This window comes from Helicoverpa zea, chromosome 26 (assembly GCF_022581195.2).
Source record: "Helicoverpa zea isolate HzStark_Cry1AcR chromosome 26, ilHelZeax1.1, whole genome shotgun sequence".
Lineage (NCBI taxonomy): Eukaryota > Metazoa > Arthropoda > Insecta > Lepidoptera > Noctuidae > Helicoverpa > Helicoverpa zea.
The window spans coordinates 5231415-5244703 of record NC_061477.1 but is presented as its reverse complement, the minus strand read 5'-3'; the positions used below and the strand labels follow the sequence as shown (position 1 = coordinate 5244703).

The 13289-nt window shown below is 39.3% G+C and overlaps 1 protein-coding gene across 1 annotated transcript; it reads right to left on the bottom strand.

Moving 5' to 3' along the window:
- Positions 1-275: 275 nt before the first annotated feature.
- On the bottom strand, positions 276-13226 carry LOC124642886 (collagen alpha-1(I) chain-like). Its single transcript, XM_047181635.1, has 14 exons — positions 13122-13226; positions 12743-12799; positions 12317-12400; positions 11634-11657; positions 10960-11043; positions 10122-10157; positions 9735-9767; positions 9519-9545; positions 7708-7752; positions 7110-7151; positions 6058-6075; positions 4049-5737; positions 2767-3888; positions 276-338 (listed from the first exon to the last, which is right to left on the bottom strand). The coding sequence occupies exons 1-14, from the start codon at positions 13224-13226 to the stop codon at positions 276-278; spliced, it is 3429 nt and encodes a 1142-aa protein (XP_047037591.1).
- Between the last annotated feature and the right edge of the window lie 63 nt (positions 13227-13289).

Below are 13289 nucleotides of genomic sequence, written 5' to 3'. Positions count from 1 at the left end.
AAGAAAGCAAAGAAGTTTTGGAGTTAGTCGCAAACAGACTGACAGGCAGTGGCGCACTGTGTTAGCATATTATTTATGATAAGCCATTTATGAAATTCTGAACTAACAAAAATTATCATTTTCCTAATAAATTGATAGAAACTTACCGAATTTAACGTCACCCAACGTATCGGCGCAGTGAAATCATCCTGTAAAATATCAAAATCACTAAAACTTGAAAACTTTTTAAGATTCAAAAAAATAAAATTGTTGAAAAAGGCCCCATTGCACTTTTATTAACAAATGCCTTGACTTACGTATAGAGGCAAACCCTTCAATATTTCTTCTTTAGTTGGTACCTGTAATATCGTGAATTACTTTATACACCAATTTTCCTGAATTTTTAATTTTCGTCCATTAGTTCGACGTTCGTTTCGACTTTCTATTTGTTTTTTCACAGTAAACAAAATACATCATCATCATCAGCGTATTGATTTAATGACTCTTGCTGTAAATTCAAAATGAAATCATCTTACATGTGGTGTTGTTGTTACCTGTAAAAATGATTTTGATAATTATTCAAAACTTCCTTTTATTATGCGTCTTTTCGTACTTAAATCATAACTAGTATAGGTTACAGGAAACATATTTTACCATAGTTAAGTTGAATGTGTTAAATTGAATTATTACAAATAACAATAGCCAAAATCTTAAGTTTTAAATGATACAAATTCTCTACCTGAATAAATAAACAAGTCTTAGCCTTATCGAAATTATTTCATGCGAACCAGTAATTTGTAGCAACCATCATTTATATCGTTAATTAATCCAATAATTAATCAGTTTCATAATCTTTAATTGGCAACTGTTGTTATTTCAGTTACAGGTAGGCAGCCCCTACTATGTGGTAAAGTCACCTTAAACTCACCATTCTCGAAAATAATTGAAACTTTCATAATGCCACGAGTTTGCCGTCAAAAAAGTATATCAACTTCATTGTTTGTGAATATCCATTTCTCAAGAAATGATTTACCTAGGTCCATGTAGTTTTCTAAGAAATGAGCTGGGGCCCGATTCTCCTTATTTTACTTAAGTAACATAGGATTCACGTTCGACTGCGATCCAATCCCGACTCGATTACGATTGAAACGTATGTGGCATTCCGCTATTTTTTCTTTGAAATAAACGTTTTTATTCTTTTCTGTCATTCAATAATGAATCATTTTGTCTGCAAATGATTTACTATTACAATATGATTGTAGAGCAAACTACCGTATAGACCAAAATCACCAAAATAGCACACCAATCGCAAACCAATGGAATGTCGTTGGAATAAGATTGGTCTTATATTAGTAGCAGAATGCCCGATATGGTTAAGACTGCTATTGCGATCATATTGCGATTCAATTTCTATTAGATTTTGACATTATTAACTTAGGAGAATCGGGCCCCAGTCCTTAGGAAATAATCTAAATATTCCGCCTTCTGAAGCTTTTTATAGTCAGAAACAATTATGATTATCCGTGTACATCACAAAAATCATAAAAAAAACTTCTTCATATTGTATAGAATAATGAACGTTTCGAACAAGAAAAAAACTTTCAAAATCGAATACACAAAAAATAAAAATGAACACAGCAAATGTGAAAACGACATAAAAACGAGTTATAGTGGTAATACAGAGTTTCTCACCAATGGCGCTCGCTCTCGAAGCTGCGTGTTGTGGTCTTGCGCCTTTTGATTATAAGTAAACAATATCAGTTTATAAATAATAATATACTTATAAACTTATCGAAATAACAACAATACTTAAAAGTTAAATCCTTCTGCTTTATAAGTTATAGAAGACGCCACAGAGCAACAAAAGCTGAGTCAATTTATTTTTAAATAAAAATAATGTCCAGATTGTAACTGGCATTTAATGTCAGTCTCTAAAAAGAATAACAAATTGAAAACATATAAAGAAAGATAGACATGGTAAGAAAGAATGTTACATGTGAGATGACGGCAGATAGAAGAGTATGGAAGGAGAAAACATGCTGCACCGACCCCAAATAAAATCGGGATAAGGGCAGGAGGATGATGATGAAAGAAAATTACTTACCGTAACTTTCTGCTGTGCTATTTGCATCAATGCGTATCCACTGGGCTGTCATGAGGAATTAATAAAGTTTAATGAATGATACTTCCAATAACAATTTGTAACATATTCACGAATTAAGGCGCGGCTCCACCGCGGTGCACGGAGAGGCTACGCACGTGTATTAAGCTTCGCTTTGTAAGAAAATGTATGTGGTTGTGTCCACTGCAACCCACGGAGAGGCTACGCATGAATTGACGTCATTGATACACGCGTGGCTTGCTCGAATAGGCGGTTACATAGCTCAACGCTGTCAACGTGGGTCTATGTTTCCACTGGAGTACACGAATAAGACCCACGACTATGTACAGCTCGGTTATCGCAGAGCAGTTGTAAGCGGTTACGTAGCTCAACGCTGTCAGCGTGGGTCTACCCGTGCGCCGTGCCACGCTATACATAGTCGTGGGTCATATTCGTGTACTTCAGTGGAAACGTAGACCCACGTTGTCAAACAAATGAATACACGCAGCTAAAATGCGCCGCGTGTCCGTGCACAGCGTGCACTGCGGTGGAGCCGCGCCTTTAAGTCAAGGGGCTGTAACAAACTTAGCAAGGGAAAATACCATTGTTTGTACGGACTGACAGAAACTGTCAACTGCACCAAAAAACGGTCAGTTAATTTGTCGGTTTACTAGTTTTCTACTCACCAGATTTCTATTTTTAGGTTTAAATCCACCTTGATCTTCTTCCGGGGTTGAGTATTTTATCGCCATTTTTACGACCTTACTCAATTTTGATTCAGGTTTTTGTCTCAAAGCTAGATTTTCTAAAACCGAACTGGGAATGTCCGAGTCATCCGGATAGGCTGCCTCTGGTGGTGGCCTATCTTTACCCGATACTGGGCCTAAATGCATTCCTTGGGGCAATTCCAAGCCCTCACCGTCATCCATCCCAGGGGGTTGAAACGCTGGCTCTCCTGGAGGGCTGAACCCTGACGAACCATCTGGACTTTGCCAAGCCCCTTGTTCACCACCTTTAGGGCTATCTTGATATTCTGGTAGCTCATCGTTATGCTTCCATTCCGGATAGCGGGCACGGTCCATACCGGGTCGAGGATGAGGTTCGATGATTGGAGTGCGAACTTGCATTACTGAGCTACCCCAGTTATTGTAACCAACACCCGGAGGACCCCTCTTCGCGTTCTCCCTAGCTACCCTAGAATTACTTTCGGAACCGGGTCCACCTGGACCCTGAAATCCACCAGGTCCTCCCATTCTTAGCGCCTTTTGCATTTCCGGATTTGCATCTGTAAAATCACCCACTCCTGGGATATTCACACCTCTTAGAGCTTCTGCCATAGATTTAGGGTAATTTGAACCAAACGGGGCGTTAACCCGTTCTTGGCTAGCGTCATTTTGAGCTGAATGCATGATATTTTGGTACATTTGTAGCGGAGTAGGTTCATGTGGGATGTAGCCGTTTGGAAAATCCCGTTCAGAGCCAGGTCCGGGCATCCTACCTCCCGAGTGGACTGGCATACTATCAGGTCGCGCATTCATGTCAAAGACAGGATGGGTATTAACAGGTTCACTCAAAACGAAAGATCCCGCCATATTAGGGCGAGGTTGTAATCGCTTCAAGTCATCCAACTCCAATTCGTTAGATTGTGTTGGTTCAGGCTGTTCTTGTCCAGGAAGCATCCATCTGTCATCTTGGGCTGTTGGTAATCTATCTTCTGGTAGATCTGGGTTATTACCCTTGTAATAAACCGTCGATGCAGGGGGTAGCGAACGATATAGTGGACCCATTAGATTGTCGTTTGGATTACCCTGAAAAAAGATTTTACGTTTTTGTAAACCTTTCTCTTTTCTTGTTTTTTGTTGCAGTAAGACAATATTTTTAATTGTTTGTTTTTGGAATGGTTTTACTATGACTTGCACTTTAAGAAAATAGACTCATTATAAAACTAGTAATAAGAAAATATATTACATATTCTGGCATATCTTCTTCCATTTGTCGTCGATTCACCTTCATGGGCTGTCCCACCGGACCCTGAGGTTGTGGTGGACCACCTTGGCCCAAACCACCTAAAGGGTTCGGCCCACCTGGTCCAAAACTGGACAATCCACTCTTGGGACTGCCACGACCGAGGCCAGGACCTCTTGGTGGAACTCCACTTTTGCCTAAACCACCTGAAGGATAGGGCCCTCCTTGTCCATAACCGGACAATAGACTCCTGGGCATACCAAAATCCAGGCTCTTAGGACCTCTTGGTGCAACTCCACCTTGGCCTAAACCACCTAAAGGATTCGGCACACCTGGTCCAAAACTAGACATTCCACTCTTGGGAATGCCACGACCAAGGCTAGGATCTCTTGGCGGAACTCCACCTTGTCCCCAGTTTGGAGGAGGGCCAGCCATATTAATACCAGGTCCAGGTCTTTGTCCCCACCCCTTGAGTGGTCCGCCCATGTTCATACCCTCACCAGGAAATTTACCCCCGCCTTGACTCCATCCAGGAGGTGGTTTACCCATCTTCATGCCACCACCAGGCACAAGGAGCCTACCTTTACCTAATCCAGGGGGAGGTCCACCCTTGCCCATACCTCGGCCAGGGCCTTGGTCCATTCCTTGACCCCATCCTGGAGGTGGTCCATTCATACTCATTTTTCCACCAGAGCCCTGAAATCCACTTGGACCCCATCCTGGAGGTGGTCCCTCCATATTCGTATCTTCACCAGGACCTTGACTTCCACTTTGACCCCATCCAGGGGGTGGTCCATCTATGCCCATTTCCTCACCAGGGCTTTGACCCTCATCTTGGCCCCAACCCGGGGGTGGTCCTTCCATGCTCATTTCCTCACCAGAATCTTGATCTTCATCTTGACTCCATCCTGGGGGTGGTCCATCCATACTCATTTCTCCACCAGGGCCTTGACTCCCACCTTGACCCCAACCAGCAGGTGGTCCGTCCATATCCATACCCTCGCTAGGGTCTTGACCCCCACCTGGACCCCATCCCGGAGGTGGTCCGTTCATGCTCATTGCCCCACCAGGTATACGACCCGCACCTTGACCCACTCCAGAAAGTGGTCCAGCCATATTAATACCCCCACCCGGTAATTGACCCGCACCTTGACCCACTCCAGAAAGTGGTCCAGCCATATTAATACCCCCACCCGGTAATTGACCCCCAGTTTGACCCCATCCCGGAGGTGGTCTATTCATGCTCATTCCCCTACCATGTGGTCCAGCTTGACCCATGCCAGGAGGCATTCCTTCCATGTTCATTCCCCCGCTAGCGCCCTGAGTTTGTGCAGTAGGGGGCAAACCCAGACTCGTACCCCCAGGAGCTTTACCGGGATGCCATCCAGGGGGTGGAGCACCACCCAAGAAAATACCACTTGCCCCCTGGCCACCCTGTTTCATCCCTGTGGGCGGAGAGCCACCTGGTTCAACGGGAGCCCGATGGGGACCTCTTGGTGGACCCCCACCTTGTGCCCAAGGAGGGGGTCCACCCATATTCATACCACTTCCAGGGCTTTGGCCCATGGCTGGACCGAAAGGCATCCCTGGACCTGGGCCCCCAGTCTGAGGTTTAGGCTCGCTGGGATCTTGAACGCCGTATTTCTGGAAATCAAACCTTTCACCTTCGGCTGGAGATTGCTCCCATGGACTCTGCACATAACAAAAGTTGAATATCATGAAAAAAAAAATAATCTCAAGGTCCTTAGTTAGTTTTTAGACAATTGTTTACTTGAAAGTTGAACGTGAAAACAGTAATTGTTTTAAGAAAACTGATGTTTATGCTGTTGGTAAAGAGAAGCCTCAAAAGACTGAATTACGTTTGCTTATATTATATTTAAATATTTTTTAGGGAAAAATTGCCTTAATACTGTGTAAAAATAAACTTGTTGCAGTTGTAGTTCTTTATTTGTTTATTCTTAATGCACACATAAACATAAACAAATGACGCGTAATTATAAACGCACACTTACCGCCTGATTAGTGGAATCCTGTATAACAGAATAGATGTTTTAGACAGTATTTATTTCTTAGATAGTTTGACCAACTAGAGATTGCATGCACAAATCTCTACATGAGAAACTCTGCGAATTTAAGAACAGGGGGCGAGGCAACGCAACTAATAGGGATAGCTCAACTCATGTAGCTTCGATTACAACTAATAATAATAATAATGTCGGGACACCTTTTCACACACGGTCAGTTAGCCCCATGCTAAGTTATTAATTAACTTGTTTTATGGGTGCTAACACAACTGATAAATTACATATAGCTACATTACATATAGCTATATATACATATTTTTAAATACATATTATTACACCCAGGCCACGGCTAACATGCATGCTCATCACACTAATGTCGACTGAGCCGGGAATCGAACCCGGGATCTCAGGTTCGGCAGTCCGGCATGGTGACCATTGCAACATCGAGGTCGTCAAACTCTTTTGCATTCGAGCACAGCTCTTAAAGAATGTGGCGCTGTGGTACCTTTAGCAAAGAAGAAGGTTGTTTAAATTGTCTAAGATTCAAATGTAACAAAAAATCATTTATTTGAAAGCTCAGACCTGTGAAGGATTAATCGGACCCTGAAACAAAGATATTTTTTTATAAAAATAACATCGGCGTTCAACAGTATCGGAGAGATATAGGGTACTAGTGTTTTATAGAAAGCGACAGATTGACTTGGAAAACGAGTGATATATAGCAGGGCGTCCTACACTAAATTTATGCCACAAGGAAATTAATTTAATATTTTAAATAATAAAATAAAATGGGTAACTGGGTTGAGGAGGTCAGATAGGCAGTCGCTTCTTGTAAAGCACTGGTACTCAGCTGAATCCGGTTAGACTGGAAGCCGACCCCAACATGATTGGGAAAAAGGCTCGGAGGATGATTTCAAATGCACCGATCACTGCTGGGCAAAGGCTCTCAAATTTTTTGAGGCCAATCCGCATTACGTTTTATGTTCATATGCATGTATGTGTAAATAGTAAAGTTATACTTAAATACTGATATAGCTAACCTTAGGGATTTCATCTTCATTGTCACTCCAATATGCTGAGAGCTGCAATAAAATAGTAAAAATTACTGTTCTGAACAATAATACACCGTGGCTAAGTCACAGGCGAATCGATCGTTTACGAAATTATATACTATTTGGTTAGTCTTGCCTCGTTGGTCTAGTTGTCGCAAGCGCGGCTGCTGTGCTCGAGGTCTCGGGTTCGATTCCCGGGTCGGGCCGAAATCGCTTTGTGGGTTTTCTTAAACTTTCATAAAGCAGCCCGTAGTCTGGAAGTTGGTGATTGATTCACCCGTGCATCGGAGAGCACGTAAATGTCGGTCCTGCGCCTGATCTCTTTCCGGTCGTGTCGGATTGCCGTCCCATCGGGTTATGAGAGTGAAGGAATAGGGAGTGCACCTGTGTCTGCGCAAATGCTCGTGCACTATAATATGTCCTGCGCAGCTGGCTAATCTCCTTAAATGAGAACAGCCGCCGTGGCCGAAATCGGCCGTGGACGCCATTAGTCTTGCCTCCTCGTCCTCCTGACTATAAGATCAAATGAAAAACAACTAATGTTCGTTCATATAAGAAAAGTCATGTACATAAAATATAAACTTACCCCATGACTTGGACTGCCAACCGGCAAATTTGGCCTCATTCGGCCCTAGAAAAAAAACACAATAGACAGAATAGCGCAATCAAAATTTGAAGCATAATCAGAATAGCGTAGTTCCAAAAAAAATATTCAAGCTTTTACCTAACAAGTATTTTGTCAATGTTTAGATACTCAAACAATAGTTTTTAATTGACTTAAAAAAAAAACTCAAAAACATTTATTCAAATTAGGCTGATAAATCAGCACTTTTCGAACGTCAAAAACAAAAGACAGTCCCCAAAACGCCCGCCCTTCACCACTTCCTATGTGTTTTTGCTGGGATGAAGAAGTGGCGCAACAAACTCCCCAGCAAAAAATATTCTCAGGTTGACCTTTTTGTATGTATGCGTGTGTGTTTAGCTGAACCAATTTTCAGCATAGTATTTGACAGACTTGAAGATTTAGGTATATCTATTACCTATTTTATATGAAATAAATATTTTTGAATTAAACTCACAATAGCTTTTTTCTCTTCCTGTAAGTAAAGAAGAATAGTTCAAATCCCTACTAATATTATCACTGTCTGTCTGTCTATCTGTCTGTCTGTCTGTTACGCGTTCACATCTTAACAACTGAACTGATTTTAATGAAATTTGGTATGGAGATAAAATTACCTTGAGAAAGAAGGACTTTTGAAGAATTCTCTTGGAAACGCGATATAACCGAACTCTACGCGGGCGAAGCCGCGGGCAGAAGCTAGTTGCAAATAATTAAGAAAAAAAAGCAAAGATCCGTATTGGGAATTCGGTTAAGAATTGATTTATTTTACCTTTACCCAGTCATTGGTATCCAGGACACAGAAGTTACATTCATAGAAATTTACATTGGTTATTGCCTGAGCTTGAATCGAAACCGCACTCTCATATTGTAGAAACAGGAGAACCACTATTCAACCACGACCTCTGACTTTGTGGAATTTAGACTAAAGAGTTTGAGAAGTAGAAAAAACCCTCAAGAAGCAAGTGAACTGCGAAAGAGTTCGAAAGAGTTACCGCGGCCCTGGTACATAAAGGGCTTAAGAAGGAACATGTTGGGTTTTAGTCAGTAAGAATCTGACACTCCCTCACGCTGCACACACAGCAGGAGGGGTTGTCTGATGATTTCCCACCAAAAAAGGAAGCGATGCAATTGCGAGGAAAGCTATATAAATGTACATTTTCACCTGATGAGCACTTCTTTGTAAAAGATGTTTAGAATAACCCTGAAATTGCGAAATTTAAATTAGTTTTCATTATTTCGCTTACTCAACAGAACAAAGTCGTGATTATACTTTCGCCGTTTTTCACAAAACGACTTTAAAGTTTTCAAGTTGTTTTAACAAAGGTAGGTACATTATAGTTAATTTATTCAGTCTGGTTGTCATTTAGTGAATGATTTATTGAATTGTTGAATTAGAATATTAACTATTCTTAGTTTTTAGTTTAGAAATTTAATTTTGTTTTATGAAATAAGTTTTGTTGTAAATGATTTTTAATTTAAAGAATGAGATCGCAGAAGTTTTAAAATGGTGGACCAGTAGTCCAATCTCTAGGCCTATGTCCAGCAGTGGACTGCGATAGGCTGGTGATGATGATGATGAGTCACAATCTTACAAATAAAACTCGAAAATGGCTGGACCGATTTGGCTTTAAAATGTTTGTAAAGGTCTAGGGAGGGTTTAAACGAAACTAAGTTTATTGGGTCACCTAGTTTGAAATAGATATTTCTTATGGAATGACGTAAGCTTTACTATAACCTCCTCCTTTTTAGAAAGTCGGTTAAAACCAACTACTCACAGCCCACATATGTGCATCATCTTCCCACTGAAAATAACAATTATTAGAATGTATCATAATAAGGAAGGGGCATTTCAGTACATTAATTAAAATAAATAAATAGTTGGGACATCTCTATGACAGCGAATATTTCCACAAACGTACATCTCTCACCCTAAACGCATATACCTGCTCCGTTCCGTCGTGGGTAAAAAGAGTAAAACTTTCTAAACTTACATTTTCCATAATTTCTCCGTCTTTATATTTCTCCTGTAAATAGAAATTCAATATGAAACCATTTTCTTTATTTATTGCAAAAATCGTAATGGTAATGTGGTTTACCGGGTGGGTGCAGGGTACTAAACAAATGTATTCTATATTATTTATTGCTATAATTTTAATTTTTATAAGGATATAATACCGTTTGTGAGATTGTACGGATAATCTCTGGAACTACTAAACAGATTTTAAAAACTAATATTTCACATTCAATTACATTGTACATACCAATGAATTCGTGAGTGTCACAGGATATATTTTATTTATTAGAGGGAAAGTAGTTCCTTCGAGACGCAAAAGAGAAAATCGCAAAAGAGAGACAAAAAGTCTACTATAAGTACTTACCCCTTCCATAGCTACTAGTTTTCTGAATTCATCCCACTGTAACATAATACAATATTATATTAAGTAGTCCTAAAAGACAAGAGAGGGAACCAAGCAATTACTTTCAAAAAAATTTATCCGAATGCGCAACGCAAAGAAGTAGTAATATATTAATCCCTACTAATATTATAAATGCGAAAGAAACTCTGTCTGTCTGTCTGTTACACTTTCGCGTCTAAACCACTGAACTGATTTTAATATAATTTGGTACAGAGATATATACAGTTGACCTTGGGAAAGAACATAGAATAGTTTTTATCCCGGACTTTTGAAGAATTCTCTTGGAAACGCGATATAACCGAACTCTACGCGGGCGAAGCCGCGGGCGGAAGCTAGTTAGCTTATATACTTCTTCGCACTTAATTTTGTTAAGTTAAATGAAAAACTCAAAAATTGAATATCAAAGGTTTAGGAGATTTTTAAAGCAGGCTTAATATAAAAAGTGGACCTTGCCAGTGTCAGTCAATCTTTTCGGCTGAAAACAAAAAATACGTGATATAAAGTCATCCATATAAATAGAGCAGTATTAGTTTTTATTTTTATAAATATGTAATTTAAGTAGGATATGTAGGTTTTTTACTAGAATAGTTTTTTAAAATTTTAATTGTAAAAATAATAAATGTAGTAGTGTAAATATTTAAAATGAATAAATGAAAAAATAGGGCCAAATATTCAGGATTATTTCCGACTATAAAAATTACCAGTTAGAAAATAGTACCATCAATTAAATTACCAGTGTTTAAAGTACTACCATCTGTAAAATTACCAGTAGTTAAATTACTACCAATAATATAATTACCAGTTGATCTAAATCCGTGAAGTCATCCCCTCCGAACGCTTTCCCATCATCCTCAGGGAAAATTGATTCCCCTTCTTCTTCTTCCTATATAAAAACATGGAGAAGAAACTAATTAATTTGCATATTTAATACTATTTTCAGACTGGGATGCTAGGCTCCATAGAATTGATGCCTTATGGTGGGTTGCAGCATTTAACTTAACGATAACCGAACCATTTTCAGTTTTCAAATTGTAGTTTATACTAATATTATAAAGAGGAAAACTTTGTTTGTTTGTTTGTTTGGTTGTAATGGATAAACTCAAAAACTAGTGGACCGATTTTAAATATTCTTTCACCATTAGAAAGCTATATTATTTGCGAGTAACATAGGCTATATTTTATCCCGGTGCGAGCAGTAGCTTCCAACAGGTATCTGTGGAGATCAAAGGGGGAGGCCTATGTTCAGCAGTGGACGTCCCATGGCTGAGATGATGATGATGATGATGATAGCTCCCACGGGACGCGGATGAAACCGCGGGAAAACGCCTATTTGTATTATAATACCATACTTACCATTTGTTGGATAATATTTTGGTCTTTAGGATCGCTTCGACCCTGTAAAAAATATTTTATTAGGACCAATCGGGAAGAAATCAAATTGTACAAATGATCATAAAACGTTTTAATACTTACATAAGGATTGAAAGGTTTCTTTTTCTGAAATTACAAAGGTGTATTTTAGTTCTTCTCATGTTAAAAAAAAATATTGAATGTTTAAAAAGTTGTGTAAAATATTGAATGTTTAGTTCGCTTACAAACATTTGTGGTGGCTTGTATGGCTGAAAATGGCAAATGAAAAAGTTTAGGAACAGATAATAATACAGTGCACAAAGAAGATTTAGTCAACGGTCCTTATTAATATTATATGAATGCAGAAGTAACTATGTTTATCCGTCACGCGTTTACGATAATACTGCAGAACCGATTTACATTGGGAAAACAGATATTCTAGAGCCTGAAAAAGTACATCGACTTCTTTTATCCCGCTGCGGGAACTAATTCCTTCGGGACACAAGTAGTACCGCGGGAAAAATCTAGTTCCATTTTTAGAAAATAGTTTTTTTTATGTGAATCCCAATATCTCTTGGTCACGCCATTACGCGTGAATGGCTGAACCGTGAAAATTAGAGGAGAGGAAGCTCAGAATCGGGAGAAGGACATAGGATAGTTTTTGTCACCATCCAGCTGCGGAAAGCAGTTATCTCAGGACGCAGGTGAAACCGCGGGCGGAAGCTAGTCACAACCAATTTTCCATTCAGATTCATTAGCTAGCCTTAGTTACAAAATAGCTTACTATACATAAACACAATACTTACAACAGGCAGTCCGTTCGGAGGTATGATGGCAGTATTTTCATCATTCCGAGGGGCAGGGACGTACCCCGGACCATGGTCTGTAGACTGAAAATTACAAATATACCTTGTGATTTTCGTTAATTCATTTTCTTACATATAAAAAACTTAAATATAAAATAAATAACATTTAAAAATAGTTGGCCACAGATATCGGGCACAGGGTCCAGGTAAACATACCTAATTACTATTATTAACTACGATAGGTGGTGATCGTGTCAGCTAATTTTGAATATACGTTTTTTCCGTCCTATTGGGATATGGGAATGACGAAAAAGAGAGCGCACCTGTCTCTACGTAAATGCTTAGGGAGAACCGTTACCGTGGTCGACGACAGGAACACATTATTAGGTGCTTTATTATATCAGAAACCAAATTGTATATACGCACCCGTCCTGTTGCTGTAGGTGGATTGTATTGGGACTTGTGTCCTTTTACGCCCAGATCCTGAAAATGTACAAAAAATATGATCTTATCCCATAGGTAATATACATACTAATTTATATATGAATCGTAACTCTACACTATGTTAAGACCTGTGAAAAGGGCTCTTATATATAACCATGTCAATATAATAAGAATAATAACCAAGTATAAAATAGTACTCGATGCAGTAACTACCTGTAGAATTGAAAATGTCTTAAAGTATGTCTAAAAACACTCGGAAAACGAAAATCGGTTTATCCATTAGGGAGTTACTGTACCTACCACAGAAAGACATATTAAACTTACAACACCCCGTCTTTTTGTGCTACATTTAAAAAAATACCTTCAAATCATCATCATCGAAAAACGAAGGGAACTCTGAAGGTCGAATCACAAGAAACACACTGACAAATATATTGATCCTCAGTATCCATGTGGCTTCACCCATGTCTTCATCAGACACTGAATTAAAAACCCATAAACGTCTACCATAGCTGATTCTGTATAATTG